The 21164-nt window shown below is 26.5% G+C and overlaps 1 protein-coding gene and 1 long non-coding RNA gene across 4 annotated transcripts; one reads left to right on the forward strand and one right to left on the reverse strand.

Annotated features, from left to right (window-relative positions):
• Positions 1-7211: 7211 nt before the first annotated feature.
• Positions 7212-16043, reverse strand: LOC124947791. 2 transcript variants are annotated; one of them, XR_007100495.1, is made up of 3 exons: positions 15604-15618; positions 15092-15520; positions 7212-7771 (listed from the first exon to the last, which is right to left on the reverse strand). It is a non-coding gene; the product is annotated as an uncharacterized LOC124947791 (long non-coding RNA). The 2 variants fall into 2 exon arrangements; XR_007100494.1 differs by having other exon boundaries at positions 15092-16043.
• A 2235-nt stretch (positions 16044-18278) lies between these two features.
• LOC124947882 lies at positions 18279-20946 on the forward strand. 2 transcript variants are annotated; one of them, XM_047490624.1, is made up of 5 exons: positions 18279-18698; positions 19178-19436; positions 19583-19815; positions 19990-20331; positions 20573-20946. In XM_047490624.1, exons 1-5 carry the CDS (start codon positions 18443-18445, stop codon positions 20722-20724), a joined length of 1242 nt encoding a protein of 413 aa, XP_047346580.1. In that variant the 5' UTR covers positions 18279-18442; the 3' UTR covers positions 20725-20946. The 2 variants fall into 2 exon arrangements, with proteins under 2 accessions (XP_047346580.1, XP_047346579.1); XM_047490623.1 differs by having other exon boundaries at positions 19975-20331; positions 20573-20942.
• Positions 20947-21164: the final 218 nt, after the last annotated feature.

Below are 21164 nucleotides of genomic sequence, written 5' to 3' on the forward strand. Positions count from 1 at the left end.
ACAACTGTAATTTAAGAATAATTAATTAAATATATATATATATATTGATACGGAACGATAGTATAATTATAGTTATTATATTCTAATATATTCTTAAATATATTCTTAACATAAAGTTCTTTAATATAAATGTAAGTTAAAAAATTAAAAAGTTAATATATAATAAATATTTGTTAATTCGTAGTAAGAGAAAAGCTTTTGAAAAGAATTGTAAAAAAAGAATTATTAAATCGATCGTAATCGATTTTTGTCATTTCGATCAATTGATCTATTGATTATTTTTGCATTTTTAACAAAGTAATACATTTTCGTATGTAACGTTTGCTTTTATATTTTTTCTTTTTTTTCTTGATTTCTTTTTTTTTTTTTTTGTTTCTTTTTTCTTTTTTCTTGGAATATTTTAGAGCAAAAAGAACTTTGTAAAAGTAATATTTAAAATATTGTGAATGTTAAAATAACTATAATAAATTATTCTGATTATATCATATATTCTGTATGTATCATACGTTTAATATGTAAATTCTGTAATTTATGATATAAATCTAATGTATACGTATGAAATTATTCTAAACGTATATATATATATATATAAAATGTAAAGATACTTTGACAGAAACTGAATGAATTTATTTATATTATTGAAATTTTACTCTAAATTAATTTTCTTTTTAAATCTAAATTCGTAAATTTAAAAAAAATATTATTGATTAAAATTCAATGCCAATTATATTTTCATAATCAATAATAGTATAAATATGAAAGGCTAAATTTATACACCGGTTTGTCACCTTGTCACTTAACGCTTCAATGTCGGCGTTCAATAAATAAAAAATAATTAAATAAATTTTGAATTTGCAAAATTTGATCGTACTTGATTACGATAGAAAATGTATATGTTCGTTCTCGTAGAAAATTTATAAAATGTTCTCATTAATAAAGTAAATTATCGTAATTTGGAAGTTCGTACATATACTGTAAGAAAATGTTATAGAATAAATTTATGGTATTTTTTTTTTTAAATGATTAAAAAATATTATTTTTTTTAATTTTCTATAAACAAGTTACGATCAAATATTGTTATCGTCAAAGGTATTAAATTAAAATAATATTAAAGTGAGAAAAAAAACGAGCCATTTTACAAAACATACTTTAGCAAGAATGAAAATGAAGTAAAAAATATAATTAAAAAAAAAAAGAAAAAGAAAAAATAAATATATATATATATGTATTTATACATAAAAATACTGAAAACAACTGTAACCTAATTAAATGCCGACTTTTTGAAACGGATGACTTTATGGATCGTTCAAAAAGTTTCAGCTTTGTAAGAGCGCGATATTTGAGAGAAGAATTTATTTTACGAAATAAAATATAAACAATTTCATTATATAATTGAAATAATTTTTCATTGTTTCGTTTTATTTCGTAAAAAAAAAAATGTTTCATTATGTTCAATCGAACATCGCACAATCGAGTATAATTATTTTCCCATTTTCGGAAAATCTTTAACAATGATTTGTATTAAAATATGTTTATCGAGTAACAACCGGAATATTTCACGTTTATTTTTTTAATAATAATAATAATAATAATAATAATAATAATAATAATAATAATGATAATAATAATGAATCAGAATATTATTTTTCGATTCATTTGCCGAGGTAAGTGTATTTTTTCCTTTTTTTTTCCTTTTTTTTTCGGTTTTCTTTTTTCTACTTCGTATACTTTGTTTTTTCTTTTTTTTTTTTTTTTATGAACGAAACGAAATAAAAGAAAAATGAAAAAATAAATTTATAAAAATAAAAGAAATGAAAACGAAAGAGAAAAATTAAAATACGTAATACCTTGAAACTGCTGACAAAACAAAAATATATATATATGCAGAAAATTTATTTGATTGTTTCAATTTTTTTTCTTTTAATTTTTTTTTCCTTTTTTTTTTTTAGATTTTTCGATATTGTGCGTTGAGAAAAAAAGAAAATATGTTATCTTGATAATTTTATTTGAATATAAAATCTTCGTACCTTTTTTGAATTTTTAACTTTAATTTTGATGAGGTGATCTCTTCTTATAGAATTAATAAATATCAGCAGTTTCAGAGTTGATCAAATTTGGAAAAGAAAAAAGTAATGAAAAAAACATAAAATAATAGAACAGAAAAAAAAAAAAAATAGGAAAAAGAAAATAATAAAAGAAAGTTACGTTAACTTAACCTAAGCTTATGACTAAACAGCTGTTACGACTTTTGTGGAGAGAGCTTCTGAGTTTTTACTATTATTAATTACTTCTAAATTATTTAATATTATTAAATTAATTATATAAAATATAAATCAAATGTGTTGGATATTGACACAAAATTGAAAATATAAAACTTGATAATATAAATAAAATCTAACGAGACTATTATTTTAATAAACCTAATAACTATCTGTTCGTCATTGAAGTTTTTAAATTAAATATTTATTTATTTATTTTTTTTTCTTTTTTTTTTTTTTTTTTAAGAATCGTCTTAATTATATTCAATTTATTCGTGTATAACTTATTTTCGTTAAATGCCAATAACATCGGCATAATTTGAATTAAAAATGCATAATATTGATTTAAAATGATCAATGTTCTTTTTTAACAACTTATTACAATATATTATTATAAATATTATATCATTGATTATATTATGTATTATTACGTTCAATGATATTGAATAAATGATGTCGAACAGATAGTATAAAATTAAATAAAAAATAATAAAAGAAATAAACTTACTTTTTCGTTTTTTTTTTTTTTCTTTTTTTTTTTTGGTGAATATGTCCCACGGTGCTCGATCAATCTCGACAAAATTGAGATCCCACGATGAATGAAGAATAATTCCCTCGTATTTCCGCTTCTAATATCTTAGTGTAACTAAAAATCTTTGGAAGTTTCTTGATTCTTCATGTTGTTTTGGCTTAAGCATTTGTTTATATTATCATTATTTTGGCTCTCTCGAGATGGCCAAGTCCATAAGTATAATTAAATAGATTAATTTTATTTATTTATCTCTATCGAGTTTTATTCTTTAATTATAAGAAATTTGTTTCGATCTCAGAGCTATACTTTTGTTCTTTTTTTGTTTTCTTTTCTTCTTTTTTTTTGTTCTTTTTTTTCTTTTTTTTTCTTAATTTCTTTCATCTTATTCTTCGAAGTAACGTGCACGAGAAAGAAAAATGAAAAATATCTGTTTTAATATATTCCATACGAGTAAAAAGATTGGATTGAATTTTTGAAATTGATGAGATCATCGTTGTATGATTCGAACAATATCAAAATGGATAATTTCGTCGATCTTTTGATGTTTTCAGCAGTGCTCATTCTATATTTTAGAATTTTCATTAACTTTTTAAATATAACAAATGAATTTGATTTCAAAAGTTTAAACAAGTAAGTTTATCCTCAATAAATATATATATGTATATATATATATTTAATATCTTTTTGGATTTTTCTAGTTTGAATTTGAATTTTTGTAAACGCTTTAAAATGTAAGACACATAATCGTAATCTTTGTTATTGTTACTATTATATTCACATCATCCTGTTTGATCAGACATTATTGATATTCTTTTTTTGCTTTTTTTGTTTTGTTTTTTTTCTTTTTTTTTTTTTGATGAAATTCATGAAGTAAGATGATGCTTTTTTAGATTTTTAATGATTTGTCTGTTCTGTTTAGCCTCGATATAAATAGTAACAATTGGTCGTTTTATTTTTGATATCAAATAAAACATTTCTATCGTAATAAAATGTATTTAAATGTGTTGATGTAGCTGCAATATCAATTATTTCTTTTGAATTAGCTTTTGATGATATTATTCATTGAATTTTATTCTTCGAACAAATTCTAGTTTCTTATGGTCTCTGTGAATGAAACGTTAATTTATATTATACATATGTGTATATATATATATATATATATATATATATATTATGTACATATATATATATATAGAGAGAGGGAGAGAGAGAGAGAGATGAATGAAAAATCTTGATAATAAGCTTTGTCTCTTTCTATCGAAATCGACGTTTCGATGGAGAGACTAAATTTCATTTTCTTCTGATTTGTTAATTGAAAATTAACATTAACGATCCTTTCAAATAATTCTTATTATAAAATGATTCGTGATATCGAGCTTCGTACGATTTGGTGAATTTCTTTGTGCCTTTTGGAAATATCTTGAGCGTTTGAGAATGAAAAAATAAAAAAAAGATATAAGAAGGAGTCCGGATATAGATCGTTTGATGAGGTCAGAATATTTCTATTCATTATTCTTATTTTCAGTATGAAGCTGACGTTCGACGTGTCGATTCATTTCCAGTGTCGAACGTAGCGATGAAAAATCGACATAAACATGTGAATAATTCGAGATTAAAAACAGAGATGTGAACTTTTGATATATTTTATAAGAGGACGAAGAAAAATTGTTGACTTGCTTGTTGTTGGTTTTTCTTGTTTTTTTCTTTTTTTTTTTTTTCTTTATCTCGTCCGATTTTCTCTTTTCTTTTTTTTTTTTTTTCTCTTCTTTTAATAACGAAAAAGCATAAATTTCATTGTCCTTTCTGTAAATTAAAGTTGTAAAATATCTAACGAAATCTGTTGTGTGAGTACTCTGCTTCTTGAAATTGCTTTGTTTTATTTATTTATTAATTTTTTTTGACCGATTAAATAAATTAAACTTTCTGTGCGTAAAGATCATTCATTGTTTTTGATGATTCTGACTTGGATCATCAAACACGATCGATTGATTATTTCTTTTATGAGTCACTGCTGTGAGATATTTTGATTGATATTTTTGTTTAATTGATAATAAACAAATGATATACCTAAACTGATTTTAATTGAATTGTTTTTATTGTTGTCGAGATACGAGAATGTCTTATTACGTGATATATGTGATATTTTTGATTCACGTACAATGATTCTCTTTTCATTCTTTGTTCTGGTCATTGGAGAATATTTTTAATGAATTTAACGAAGAATTAGGATCTGAAAAGAGTCCCGTTTCTTTTTCTGTATATTTGTTTCTTTTTATTTTTTGTTTGTTTGCTTTCTTTCTTTTTCTTCTTTTTTTTTTTTTTTCTTTTGCTTTCACGAGTGCAGCATTGAATTTCATTCAGCATTTTTAACTATCACTTCTTTTTTTGACGTAGATATTTTTAGATATATTTTTGTCTATCTTCTTTATGATTTCTTTATGATTTTTACAGATATTTCAATTGATATTTAGATATTTTCGTTTATCTTCTTTACAATTCCTTTTTTTACAGATATTTCAATTGATATTTAGATGTTTTCGTCTATCTTCTTTATGATTTTTCTTTTTGTAGATATTTCAATTGATATTTAGATATTTTCATTTGTCTTCTTTACAATTCCTTTTTTTTACAGATATTTCAATTGATATTTAGATGTTCTCATCTACCTTCTTTATGATTTTTCTTTTTGTAGATACTTCAATTGATACTTTTAGATATTTTCGTTTGTCTTCTTTACCATTCCTTTTTTTGCTGATATTTCAATTGATATTTAGATATTTTCGTTCGTCTTCTTTGCGATTTCTTTTTTTGCTAATATTTCAATTGATATTTAGATATTTTCGTTCGTCTTCTTTGCGATTTCTTTTTTTGCTAATATTTCAATTGATATTTAGATATTTTCGTTCGTCTTCTTTGCGATTTCTTTTTTTGCTAATATTTCAATTGATATTTAGATATTTTCGTTCGCCTTCTTTGCGATTTCTTTTTTTGCTAATATTTCAATTGATATTTAGATATTTTCGTCCCTCTTCTTTATCATTTTCTTTTTGCAGATACTTCAATTGACATTTAGATATTTTCGTTTGTCTTCTTTGCAATTTCTTTTTTTGCTAATATTTCAATTGATATTTAGATATTTTTGTCTCTCTTCTTTATCATTTTCTTTTTGCAGATACTTCAATTGACATTTAGATATTTTCGTTTGTCTTCTTTGCAATTTCTTTTTTTGTAGATATTTCATTTGATAATTAGACTTTTTCATTTTCTCTTCTTTATGATTTTTCTTTTTGCAGATACTTCGATTGATATTTTTAGATATTTTCGTTTATCTTATTTATGATTCTTTTTTTTGCAGATGATTTCAATTGATACTCAGATATTTTCATTTTATCTTCTTTAGGATCTTTTTTGCAAAGTTTTCAATTGATATTTTGATATTTTCATTTTTCTTCTCTACGATATTTTTTTGCCAGATATTTCAATTGATATTTAGATATTTTCTTTTATCTTCTTTATGATCTCTTTTGGAAATATTTCAATTGATATTTAAACATTTTCTTCTATTTTCTTTATGATCTCTTTTTGAAATATTTCAATTGATATTTAGATATTTTCGTTTGTTTTCTTTACGATTTCTTTTTTTTTTTTACAATTATTTCAATTGATATTTAAATATTTTCTTATATCTTCTTCATGATCTTTTCGTAAATATTTCAATAAATATTTAAATATTTTCATTTTTCCCTTTTTATGATTTGTTTTTGTAGATATTTCGATAGATATTTATATATTTTCATCTGTCCTCTGAATGATTTTTTTTTTCTAGATATTTCAATACATATTCAGATATTTTCATTTGTCTTCTTTACGATTCTTTTCACAGATATTTTTATAGATATTTTCACCAATCTGTTTTATCTTTATTATTATTTATTATTATTATTTCTTCTTCTTCTTCTTCTTCTTTTTTTTTTTAAGGTACAATTGACTCTTTGAATTTTTCTTTCACCTTTTTGAATCATCTTTAATTATCTTTGTTTTTTTTGAAAATGGATATTTGATATTTGATATTTGATATTTGATATTTGATATTCGCATTATCAATCCTGAAAACTGTTAACTTGGTTCTGCCAGTTTTTTTTTTATTTTCGCTATGTTACTACTTTGATTCTCCATTGATATTAATTTGGAATTTGTATATATTTCATTTCTTAATGACCATACTTTTTAAGATCAGATGATTCTTCATTTTCTATTTTTTTAAATGTAAACCTTATCAGTTTATATCACATAACTTCAATCTTATTATCAGTATTGACGAGCGTATTTCTCCTGAAGAATATATTTTGATGATGCCTGTATGAGTTTTCCAATGGAACAATGGCTTTGTTTATTTTCAAGCATCCATCTTTGTTAATAGATTTTGTTTATCAATTGTCAGGTATTTTTTTTTTTTTTCTATTATTCTTACAAATGTAAATTGAGTTCTGTCTAATGTACAAATAACAACAACAACAATAACAACAAAAAGGGATTCAGTCATTGAATATGATGAAATTCATAGATTCCCACAAAATAAAAATGTTCCTCATGATCTTCTTAAAAAGTTCTAAGTTGAATGTTGAATAATAAATCCACTTGATGATCCGGAACAGTTCTTTTATCTTCTTGATTATCTTAATTATTTTGATTATCTTCATTGTCTTCCATGATTTTTACAGCCTTTGAGTATTCTTCCATTTTCTTCCTATTCTTCTTTTTCTTCTTCTTTTTCTTCTTCTTCTTTTCAAATAGCTAACCAGTGATTGGTATATATATATACGTATATATATATATATACCAATATATATATATATATATTGATTAGTTCTAGCTGCACCCGTTGATTCTACGTCCTCCGTGGCTCCCAATCATCGAAGTTAATGATCCTATTGAATTCCGTTCCTTGTGTTGATCGCCAGGATGTATCGAACGTCGTTACCTGGAAAGGTGTGAGCGTTAGCTACGAAAAAACACACTGGGGGGGGGGAGGCGGGGGGGGGGGGAAAGAGGTTAAGTAAATAAATCATTGAAATTGGAAAATTATTATAACGATGATAATGGATGATAATGGATGATAATGAATGATAATGACGAAAGTACATAAAGTTATCAGATACAAAGTAGACTAGGAAGAAAACAAAATTCCATTGAAATAAAATGATATTTAAATGAAACAAAGTTAAATTGAAAAGTCTTAAGACAAACCATTTGTACAATTAATCTATAATACGAAGAGAGAGAGAGAGAGAGAGAGAGAGAGAGAGAGAGAGAGAGAGAGAGAGAGAGTTAGTTAAAAATTGAAAGGATTAACGGGGAGGGGGAGTAAGTAGGGGGTAGAGGGTAGAAGGATTGTGTGAACACAAGTTGGTATTTCCGTGGACTATTTGCATTTGCTAGAATGAAGGCCGATAAGAAAGGAAATGTGATTGACTGAATGACTGACTGGTTTGCTTGCTTGCTTGCTTGCTTGCTTCTTTAGTTGGTTGGTTGGTTGATTGGTTGGTTGGTTGGTTGGTTGGTTGGTTGGTTGGTTGGTTGGTTGGTTGATTAGTTGCTTTCTTGCTTTATTCGAGAACCTTTAAAATTATATCATCGAATACAAGAATGGAACGAGATTGCGTATATAAAAATAAGTACGTGCTTTTTGTTTAATTTCTATGTCCTACGTGCATTTTTACGTCTGGTTAAAGGAGAAAAACGAGAGAGGAACTTCTTTCTTTATTGGGATAGGGTCAACTTGGTTCTTTTGTTGTTTCTTAAATCCCTACACTATACATATATACATATATATGTGTATATATATATATATATATGTGTGCTTGCATATGTCGCCTAGCGGCCTCACTAGCCCTTTTGTCATTTTCTTCAGTCAGAGGGTCAGATTTCTTTTTCTCTTTCTTTTCTTTCTTTCATTTTATTTTATTTTATTTTTTTTCTTTTTCTCCTTCTCTCCTTACCGACTATCAACGAGAACTCGATCTTCATTTCCGTATGTAATAATCGTCCGGATTCGCGATTGCATAATTCTCAAATATCCTTCGTTGCATCTGTTTTCTTTTCTTTTCTGATTCCATCTTTCTTTTTTTTTTTTTTTTTCATGATCGTTCGTTCTTTCTTTCTTTCTTTATATTATATTTTTTTTTTTTTTCCTTTCACTATGCTGCCCTATTTTCGACTGGCTCAGCTGCTGCGGTCTCGTAGAAAAAAAAAAAAATAGAAAGAAAAAAGGGTTAGGAGTTGATAGTAAGCTTGAATTTTTTTCAAATTTTCTTCTCGAATTACCGGCTCTTTCAAATCGAATAAAAAAAAGGCTTAGTATGTGTCTTCAAAGGATTTTTATATATGTTCGGTTCTTTTTCTTTCAGTTTGGTTTTTTATATATATATATATATATATATATATATATATTATCAACATTTATCGGCGGTTTTTATTTTCCATTATCTTTCTGTGGGTTTTTTTGTTTTTTTTTGTTGACCTATTTGCATCGGTAAACAGAATATTCCGTACATGACTTATTACCAAACATGGACTATTCCGCGAGCTATGACTTTTATTTATCGTAAGTAGAGTCGTGATGCAAATGGATTGTATTGTAATGATCTTTCGCTTTTTTTTTTTTTTCGAATAGTTTCTGATAAACTTCGACAGTAACATATATCTTTGATATCATTTTAGCCAAAGTTATGTAAAGTTATAATATCTATATTCAGATTTGAACTCTTCGTTTGTTTATAACAAAAGGAAAACTATTTTGTTTGTTATGTTATTTTAATGTAAATTTAATGTAAAAATCTTTTTATTATCAATCTTTTTATTATCAATTTCTATAGAATCAGAATATTAGATGAAGGTACTCTGTTTTTTGATAAATTAAATCGATGTTAAAATCTAATATATAATTGTCATTGAATTTCAGATTCAAAATTTAAACTTCATATGAAATTCTTATAACTCTTTGATGAATGATCCAGGTATGTGTTTTAACTATATCTCGTACGATTGAATAGGCAAAAAATTATTTTAGTAGGCAGAAAGATTACCAAAAAAAAAATCTTGGGTTTATCGAATTTCATCAAATTTCTACCCCTGAAAAACTTTACTTGGAAAGATTTTTATCCTGCTTCTCTGTCCTTTTATGGTGTAAAAATTAAAATATTATATCAGATTATTTTTTGTTATATTTTATATATATATAAAAAACAAAAAAAAAAACAGCGACTATTATATTTTTCTATAAAGTTAAAACTGGTAGTTTTTTATGGGACATTTGCTGTTTGATTATTTTCACTTTGTAAAAAATATTATTTCCTTTGTATCAGAATATGAATTATATATTTTTTTCTTTTTTATTTTTTGTATGAATTATTTCGTTTCAATATATCTGCTTAAATGAAATTAATAATAATCAATTTAAATTAGATCTGAATAATCTAGGAAGTCATTTTTAAGAATATTTCTATTTATTACGGAAGATTTTTTTGATAATATCGATCGAAAAAAAGAAAAAGAAAATTTTATTGGAAAATTTCTATTGAGTCAAAATTAAATCGGATTATAGGTCAAAATGGGATTAATTTTGTTGAATCGAATGAAATTTCGACGTGAATGAAAAATTTAATCTATAGATATTTGTTTTATCGTAACAGCAATGCCAGTGAATATTATTTGTTAGGCAGTTTAAAATCAGAGAGGGGTAAACGTTCGTTTCGCGCTATTTATTCTATGAGAATATGATTCAGGGGTAGTTCACTTCCGGTTTCCGTATGGTCAATGGAAAAAGGAATAATCGTCACACCGGCTGCTTTTACGGAAGTATGTATACAATGGATGAATAAGTATGCGTATAATTAACATTACTTTCCATATTGCCGTGTAGTTGTTATCGGAAGTGAGAGAACACATTTAAATAACAATTATTATTATTATTTATTATATCATCCAACGGATTCTTTAATGTGTAAACTATTTCTTTTATTTCCTTTTTTATCATTCCGGTATTTTAATTCATTTTGTTCATTAAAATTTTCATATTAAAAGAGATGATGAATCATAGTTTTTTTCTTTTTTTTTTTTGATACACATACTTTGATTTGATTCACGATTTCGATCATCAACAATCAATGATATTCGAATAATAAATTATTTTCTTGAAAATCTGTTCTATTACACAGTGAGATCTTATTATGATTTTATTTATAATTTTTAATGATATAATGAGTTAATCAGAATCTTTGTTTATGATACGAATATTAATAGAACTGTTCTGTTAAATTTATTTATGTTTATTATGTCAGATTTAGGTATCGGTGAACTTTCTTCTTTTTTTTTCTTTTATTTTTTTCAGGAGATCACTGAAAGTGAATTTTAATGTTTGCCAAAGTAATTTTTCTTCAATTTAGTATTTCATTATCATTTTTTATACTTATAATATAAATTGTGCGCTGCTTGTAATTCTTGATATTTAGTTATAATTGGTTCAATGAGATTAGATTTAGATGGCGTCGATAATAATTCAAATTTATATTGTTCAATAATGGCATTTTTGTAATTTTTGATCAATAAAGTTTTGAAATATATATATGTTTAATCAAATCGTTGCATTATTATTATTTTGTTAATCTAAATTCAATATTTTTTTATTTATTTTTTTCTATAGCTAAAAATGTTCAAAATGATCGAGCTTTTTGTTAGTACAAATCGTATTATTTTTTATTTATTTTTTCTATGAATAAAAATTTTCAAAATGATCAAACTTTTTATTACTCCAAATCGTGTTATTTTTTGTTTACTTTTCTATGGCTAAACATTTTCAAAATGATCAAGTTTTTTTTATTACTCCAAGTCGCGTTATTTTTTATTTATTTTTTCTATGGCTCAAAATTTTTTCCAAATATTTAAGTGCATTCAAAATATTTTACTGTACTTTATATCATGGAAAAATCAAATCAAAAATTTCACTGCAATATTACTCTAAATTACTGTGCTCAAAAAATGTTTCATTCTAATTATTTTCTAATTGTTACAATTGACAGGCCATTTTTATTATGTGTAAATAATATTTCTGAACATATATCTAAATTGTAATAAGAAAATACGTATACATGTATTTGTTTTCATGATTCTGAAAGTGGTCTAATCATAAATTCTATTTGCAATTTTCATAATATCAGTGATCCCATGAAATTATTGATAATCCAATGCAATGATTGAAAGAGTCAGTGAAATTTGAAAATTTAATTAATATAAATAAGCCGAAAATTTTTTGAGAAATTGTCTGATAATCGTTCCATTAATTAAATCATTGATTGTATTTAACGAGTAGATATGATATCCGATTCAACATTATTTTTTGATTTAATATCGAGCATATTTATAATTTTTCTTTAATAATGAATTAAAACCAAAATAATTTCGTTAACTCGATGCAACATGTATTATTTACCTGATTAATTAATTTGAAATTTTGTCAATTAATCTGTTTGTTTGTTATGTTTCAATACAGAAAATATTATTAATCCAATTATTTCATTCTGATATTATAAAAACAGAGTACCCTCGTTTGGAATAAATTATATTTCTTTTAAATCAATCAAAATTTTGATAATGATGAAAAATACGAAATATGATTTAATGTAATTTTTTAGATCGATCAACTCTGTGCCATTTGTAATATTAATTTTGTTAATTCATATTATATATGTGAATATATATATATATATATATATATATATATATTAAGTTTTATTTCTGTCAATATTATGGTTATATGTTTACGTCTTAATGCTTTGTTTTTTTTTTATATTCTAAGACGAAATGACCATTTTTATGTTTCAATTGTATAAAATATTTTCATTCATAGAAATAATATGATTTGGATTCTTTTTTCTTGAGTAGCTGTTGAAAAAACAAAAAATGACAATTTTGCAAATTCGAATTTTCATATATGATTGTTATATACTCTTTCAAAATAAAATACGAATATGTCACTAGATGAGTTACAGAATATTTTTTTGATCATTGCATTACGATGTATCATATCGGTATATATATAAAAACAAAAAAAAAAAAAAAAGGACCGCTTTATAAAAGAATAAAATCTAATATTGTCTAATATATAAATCAGTCTTGTATTATTAATTTCTAAATCTTTTTTATAATAATAAACTATAATCACGTTTTATGAATTATTTCAATGTGTCTTCAGTCAACTGTGTTCATATATAATCTATCAGTTATATATATATATATATAAATATATGTATGTAAAAAATAAAAAATTAAAATAATATAAGAAAGATGAAAGTGTGTATATATATATATATATAAAATATATATATATATAAATGCTCTAAATGATTTTAAGATCTACTAGACTGTAATACGATCAAATATACTTTTGATGACAACTTGGCCAGTATATCCAATGATATGCCTTTCAACAAAATTTTTTTTCACGCGTATTCGTTTCTCTTTCTCTCTCTCTCTCTCTCTCTCTCTCTGTGTCTCTCCTCTCCTCTGCCTCCTCTCTCTCTTCCCTCTCTCTTTCCCTCTTTCTCACTCTCTCTCTATATTTCATATCTATATATATAAATTTTTTTAATTCAGACAAAAAGAATAAAACATTCATCAAGATCGTATTTATAAAATATATTATTTACTTTTATATGCGACAATATCAAGTTTCTTTTCTTTTTTCTATTTTGTTTGTTTGTTTGTTTGTTTGTTTGTTTGTTCGTTTGTTTTTTTGTTTAAAAAAGGCATCCACGATTAAAACGGTGTCCGTCAAGTTCTTAAAATCTGGAGCTCTAACTACGTACGTAGAAATTAAATTTACAGATTATATATTACTAAATGCAACGTTTAGTTATTCTTTAACTACTTGCTAAGATTCGATCTCAAGTCTACATATATAAAAAAAAGGTTTTTTTTTCTATTATTACATTATCGAAAAGGATTATTGAGACGAAGTTATCAGAATGTACAGTAACAGGTACGTGTTTAGGTACTACTAAGCGGCGTGCTTACATTCGAAAATGTAAAAAAGAAAAAAAAAAAAAAAAAAAAAAAAAAAAAAAATAATAAAAAATAATAAGAATAATAATAATAATAATAATAAAAAGAAAATACAAAGGGTGCATTAAGTGCATAAAATACGAATTGATCTTTTTGCCATTAATGAATCTCTTTCTTTCTTTCTTTTTTTCTTTTCTTTTTTTCTCTTTTTTGATTTACGATCTACGTTATTAGGAATATTTAATACGTTTTACACTACCGTGCCAAACTATCGTAATACTTTTTTGGGATAAAATATTTTCACTATTCTAACATAAAAGATTTCTAAGAGTTAATACGTCTACTATATATATATATATATATATGTATGTATATATATATAGTTTTTGTGAAAAGTACATGGCGATATGGGAAAAAGAAAAATATTATTAGATATCTCGCGTGTGTACATGATTCACAATTATTGGATAGGTATTAATCTATCGTTTATCGATTAAAAAGGGATCACGTTCAAGATAAATATAAATGTTTAGATTTGTATCCTATATATATCTATTTTCTAACGGACAAGTTTGTTTGCGTGCGTGCGTGCGTGCGTGCGAGCGTGCGTGCGTGCGTGAGTGCGTATGCATCTTTTAGAAATATAAATTAAATGGAAGAAAATTAAAGGATTAAAAAAACGATACTTTTGAACTTAAATAAAGAATTAAAAAGAAACATGATTCTGAACTAATAAATGGACGACGTGATGGGGGGGGGGGGGGCGGGGGGGGGGGGTAAATAAATAAGAAGAAAAAAAAAAAATTAAGAAAATTAATAAAAAATAAAACTAAAGGGAGAAAAATTTTCTAAAACAAAATTTTGTAAAATAATTTTGATTGGATCTTAGTACATGGATAGAGTAGGGCCGAATATACGATAATTTCAAGTGCCATTAATTTCGACGATACTTTTATCACGATATTCTGTTTCGTAAACACCCTTCGTAATATCGAAAGTGTCTAACTATGAAAATATGCCGTAGAGAAACGACAAAAAAAAAAAAAAAGAATACGAGGAATATAATAGATAATAAAATATGAGAGTTCACGAAGCAGAACAAAGTCGATGTATTCACGATAGAAGCCAAAAGAAATAAATAAAACCGGAGAAATTAAATGATGTTAAGTCATTTTAGTGTAGTCTATCGAAGCACCAAGATCATTCGATAGGTATATCAAAATAAAGCCGAGACAATACTCACCATTATCGTTTGGTCCAAGTTGGTCGATTGATCTGCGACAGAAAAAATAGAAACACCTCCGGTTAGATTATACATCTTCTTGCTTTTTTTTCTCCTCCTTCTTCTTCTTCCTCCTTCTCCTCCTCCTCCTTCCGTTATCGTGTTAACACCGTTCGTTGATCATGGCTCCTCTTCCGCTGACTCCCTTTGACTTTAATAGTCAAAGATGATGATGACGATGATTAGTGTAATCAGGAGAGAGGGGAGAGAGCCACGATACTCTTACGATGCTCTCACGATCCTCTCACGATGCTCTCTCCACAGACGATCGAGCTGTTCTGTGCTTCTGCTTGCCACTGGCAGCCCTTATATACCTTGGCAATGGCCAGAAGGGCCCTAGCCAAGGCCGCACATGTGAGTCTCATTGGTACACCAGGGGAAGAGGAGGCCCTGGGAAAACGGTTTCAACACAATACTACTTTCTGCAGGACCGGTCTCCCCTCCTCTTTCTTTCTTTTCTTTTTCTCATTTACCTCTCCTCTTCCTCTTCTTCTTCTTCTTCTTCTTCTGCTTCTGCTTCTGCGCTTCTATTTCTGCTTCTGTTTCTCCCTTCCCCTATGTTAACCAACGTTGTTCGTGATCTCACCCTGACAAGGGGAGAAATCGACCCCCTAACAGATATCCGTCAGTCGGTTTCTTATACCTGTTCCTACGTCTCGTGCCTGCCTGTTGCGTCAAAGTTCGCTTTTCTCTTTTCTCTTCTTTTTCCCTTCGACGATGGGAACGAACCCTACAGATTCATCCAAGAGGACCCTTACTTCCAGGTGCCATTCGCTTGCGATAAGCCGATTTTATCCACGTCCAAACGACGTCCGATCCAAGCTAAAGAATTCATGAGAATAACGAACGATTGATCTAATTTTTATTTTCTTTTTTTTCTTTTTTTCTTCCTTTTTTTTTTTTTTTTTTTTAATTTATCTCAAAGCGCATCTGTATTTAAAAATAATAAGAAATCTATTGATTTCATACCAATCATATTTGCAATAATTTTTGTTTTCTATTTAAATCATTTTTTCTAATATTTTTATATCGTAATAAAAGAGGATACCTTTTATTATTTTTTATGTTCCTTCTCACGACAATGTATGAAATGAAAATAATTCTTTACAATTTTGAATAAGAATGATATTACAAAACCTGATTAAAAATAATTTCATTTCAACATTTCAAAAAAAAAAAAATGTATATATATATATATATATATATAAATTCAACGGTTATTTTTTCCCATTAATAATTCAAAAAAGTTACACAATGTATCAAGACGTTAGATAAATGCACATAAAAAGTAATGCGCAGTTAAATTCGAAGGAACTGGAAGTTAAATCGATGAAATGTAATTTTGTCTTTTTTTTCTGTTTTCTTTTCTTTTTTTAGTTTTTTTTCTTTTATAAGTAATTTAAATAGCCGTGCGAATTCCCCTCGGGCGAGATTTGGGATCCAGTTACACAGGTCTTACTAGACGTTGACCATTTATCGTGGACCGTTTCTCTTCTTTCTCCCATAGAAACTAAGAAACTACGATCTTTGTGCTAGAAAAGACGTTACCAAAGAGGCACGTGCTCTTCGAAATTTACATAATAAGAACACCATAAGAACGAAACACTGTGGGAACGTCTTTTAACGGCGCATCCTTGTTCCCTTTTATTTTGTTTCTTTTTCTTTTTTTTTTTTTTTTTATTTTCGAAGATCATCCCTTTCGTAATATCAAACAAACGGGTTTTAAAAATGCCGGGGGGTTCGAGTTAGAGCGTGTGAAAATCTTACAAACACTTCGTTCGAATTTTCTCGTTGATTTAATATGTATCTACATTTATATGTAGGAACATACATAGATACATAGACGTACGTACAATTGATCGAAAAGAAAATGGAAAAAGTACATATGTACGTAGTTCTTAACAATATAAAACTTCCCGGCAAAAAGAAAATGCTCTCCTTTTAAAAAGACTTTTCCCCCCTCGTTTCTCACGATTGAACCGTTGGAGGTATTGTCAAACTTCCTCAGATTTTCTCAAGCGAAGGGAGTACAAGCTGGAAATATATACGCAGATGCAACATAGGATCTCAATGAAAAATCGTTAGTATTCTTTCGTCATGGTTAAATACGTCATAACTTCATTCAATTCTGAAAATAATGTCTATTTCTTTTTCTTTTCTTTTTTTTTTTTTTTTGAAAATATTATCCTTAATATATTTATATCATATTATTTATATATATATATATATATATAATAAATTTATAAAAGAATTCTAATGTATAAAATAATTTCAATCATTTTAACGAAAGTTTGATTAACCCTAAAGTAGTAGGTAGAATTTAGCCATTTAATGAAATAATTAGAGTCGCGTGCTACCATGTGACACGTCATCGGCATTAACGTTAAAAAAAAATATACGGGTACCCTTCTAGGATCATGGTACTCTCTTTACGGGATACTTAATTTTGCTAAAAGTGATGACGAGTCGATGGCTGGCTCGAAAATGTCCGTCGACGATGAGAATCGTGGGATTCCATGCTAGAGTGCAGTCAAATTCAAAAGCTGGGCACCCGCATGGTGGTCGTAATCACAACCCTATTTTGATAAAATTAACAAGTCGAGATACCTTAGTGTTGTCAGGGGATGTATATATATACATATATATACATATATATACATATATATACATATATATACATATATATATATATATTCATACGTCATGGATAATATAACAATAATGATTCTTTTATTATTTTACGAATAGGTAAAATTCTAATTAGCCATTTAACATTTCAAACGATACAATCTTTTGTCCTATCTGTTTTTCTTATCTTTTTTCTCTTTTTTTTTTTTTTTTTTTATTTTTTTTTCTTTAAAATTTTCATAGTCATAAATCGTTTACAAATTTTCTATTAACATTTCACATGAAATTGTACATTTTATAACGTCAGATATATAATTTATATATGAAATACATATATTATTAGAGTTAAAAAGGAAAGAAAAGAAAAAACAGAGGCATGTGTTAATATTTTGTTCTAAACAAGACAATTGGTATTCGTTTAAAAAAAATTAGAACACGTGCCGTCCGCTAACAATATTGATTTCCCTGTGTAATATCGTTTCACCAAACGTCGTTTCCTTGGTGATCTAGAATAGTAAGAAAGGACAACACAATGAGTCTCTAAGCCCATGGGTCACAGTTCATTTATGTATTACTAAGTCTATCCGCGGGATTCTTACTTGATAGTTTCGAATTCGAGGAGATTGTTAAGACAGTAACTTTATCGTTATTAAATGTTAATTAATTAAATAACTTTGAACAATAATGCCATTGATAGAACAAGCGATTTCTGGTCAGGAGGTAACGATACCACCAAGATTGCCAACTATATTGAAACAATTTTGTAAGGCAGCTATTCGAACCCAACCCTACGATCTTTTGAGATGGTCCAGTGCATATTTTCGTGCATTAGCCGACGGCGAGGAACCACCAGTTAAATTGAGACTCGAATATCCACCACCTAGTACAGCTTCTGGTTTAACACTTGGCTTCCTTAGAGTTCTTCTCCGTCAATTTGGAGGTACGCATATTTTTCAATTCTTTTCCATCATCTTATGATCTTATCTTATGTTATTTCTAAGAAAGAATGAAAAAGAAGAAGAAGAAGAAGAAGAAGGAGAAAAAAAGAAAGAAAAAGAAAAAAAAAAACAGAAATTGTTAAACAATATCACTGTCGTGTATAACAATGACAGATATTTAATTACTCGAAATAAAGATAAATATACATTCGTAAAAATAAATAAAAGAAGTTAAAAAAAGAAAAAGAAGTAATTATTGAATAATTCTTATTTTGTAATTAGAATAGATATTTATTTAATTAACTTAAATACAAATAAAAAAAGACAGAGAGAAAGAGGAAAATATATATATATATATATATATATATATATATATATATATATATATATATATAATTAGAAATATGTATAAATAAGAAATGAAGTAATAATAGATAAGAATGAGTAAGAAGGAAGATAAAATATATTTGTTATTGTTTAGATTACAACAAAACATTGTCGATCGATGTTATCTCACGTCGTTGGGAATGCTTGTGTCTCGATCGTAAAGAATTAAATCTGATAATGATGATAGGGAAATTTCGTCGAAAGTGCCAAGTTAAGAAGTTTTTGGCAATAGCCGTTGGTCTTTTAGGATCTAGTTTACGTGAGACAATGATTATGATCTGCGAATTATTTACGCATGAACCTGACGGTGGATCGGCCATGGTTCCAGTTACATTATTCATGGAAATTTATGGGTCTGTTTAAGTGTGTATTTATGTGTATTTGTGTGTGTGTGTGTTTTGTAAAACAAAAACAAAAAATCTTGTAAATAATACATTTGAATATATTTTCAATAGATCGTAGATAAAACGTATGGAGATCGTTTTAATCTTATTTATAGATACTTGGCCGGTCTTAGATGCGATGGTAGCGAAAGAAGTTCATCTGAAGAAGATCCAACAGAATTTCTTGTATTCGACGAGTCTAATAGTAGTACATCTTCGAAAGTACACGAGTCCATCGATAATAACATTTCCATTGATCGTGTATATTCGATCGCTAGTCAAGATACCGAAGCCGACGTCAATTTAGATTTGAATTTAATTTCTAAGGAAGCTGCTGATTCGTCAAATAGTAAATATCATGAAATATTTTTCATTTTCATTTATTTTGTGTCAAATGAAAAATTATCATTTCTTATCGTTCGATTATATATTCCTTTGCTTTTCTTTTTTCTTTTTTTTTTTTTGATAACGAATCAAATATTTAATCATCGATTTGACTCTCATATAGTGATAATATCGCCAGAAATTAGCGGGAGTTGTTCGACGCGGGAAGATGATTCGAACGAGAATGTCGATGATAAAATTTCGAGCAGCAATAACACAGTTGAATCCATATCGGATAGTACATTGAAACGCGAGGAAGACAGTAATGTTTCTGATTTTACAATAGAACCAAGTAAATCATTGAATTCGAAGGATCCTTGTGAAAAATCATCGACAAATGAAGATAATCAAAAAGATATAATCCATGATGACGTAAATACCGGGAATTCATCCGATAAAAGGGACGTCTCGTTGATTAAGGAACGAAAAAAAATCAGAATTGCTAATGCACAATTAATTTCATATTATCCAAATATTCCAGGTACTTCTTTTTATTTTCTTTTATTTTAATAATTTAATGATTATTATAATCCTTATTGTTTTTAAATTAATTCTCTATTTTGTGAGTTTATCTATAATCTTTGTTTATTTATCATATGAGTTAAGATTAATCTAATTTTTTAAGACACAAATATATATATATATATATATATATATATATATATATATATATATATATATTTATTTCGTATATAATACATTATGTATAATATATTTTATAGGTATAGGACCTCGTTTATCTGCGGAAGAAGTGGCAAGCGTTGCTATATGGATGAGCGAATGTGCTAGATTACAAGAAGGAATGATTGGTCCACGAAATCTTCGACATCCTCAATGTCCTCCCTTATATAAGCAAAAACAATCAGAATCATGATAGTAATAAATACAATGTATTTGAAATTAAAAAGATTAGTTGTTTAAATATTTTAGTTGAAGAATAAATTACTGTTTCTATAATAATAAAAAAAAAAAAAAAAAATATTATTAATATGTTTCAAAGCATATAAATTAGTTTTATTCGTACGTCCGCCTTATGTTTTTTCTTTCTTTCTTTTCTTTTTTTTTTAAATTTGTTAATTATCATTCTAATTTTTTTTTTTTTTTACCAGCATGAAGAAAATCAAGTTTATTTCAAAGCTGTTAAAATACATATGTATAAAGATTGATATATAGTTTATTTGGCATATATATGTTGGTGCAGTCATCATATAACAAATATTATACATATACCGACACACACACACATATATATATTTGTATATATATATACATATATATATATGTGTGTATATATATATTATGTAGATGCATATG

The sequence above is a fragment of the Vespa velutina genome, chromosome 3 (genome assembly GCF_912470025.1).
Source record: "Vespa velutina chromosome 3, iVesVel2.1, whole genome shotgun sequence".
Taxonomy (NCBI): domain Eukaryota; kingdom Metazoa; phylum Arthropoda; class Insecta; order Hymenoptera; family Vespidae; genus Vespa; species Vespa velutina.

Coding starts and splice junctions, on each gene's coding strand:
- LOC124947882 (XM_047490623.1), top strand. CDS start 18,443: ATGCCATTGATAGAACAAGCGATTTCTGGTCAGGAGGTAACGATACCA. Junction 18,699..19,177: donor TCTTCTCCGTCAATTTGGAG/GTACGCATATTT, acceptor GTTATTGTTTAG/ATTACAACAAAACATTGTCG. Junction 19,816..19,974: donor AGCTGCTGATTCGTCAAATA/GTAAATATCATG, acceptor ACTCTCATATAG/TGATAATATCGCCAGAAATT.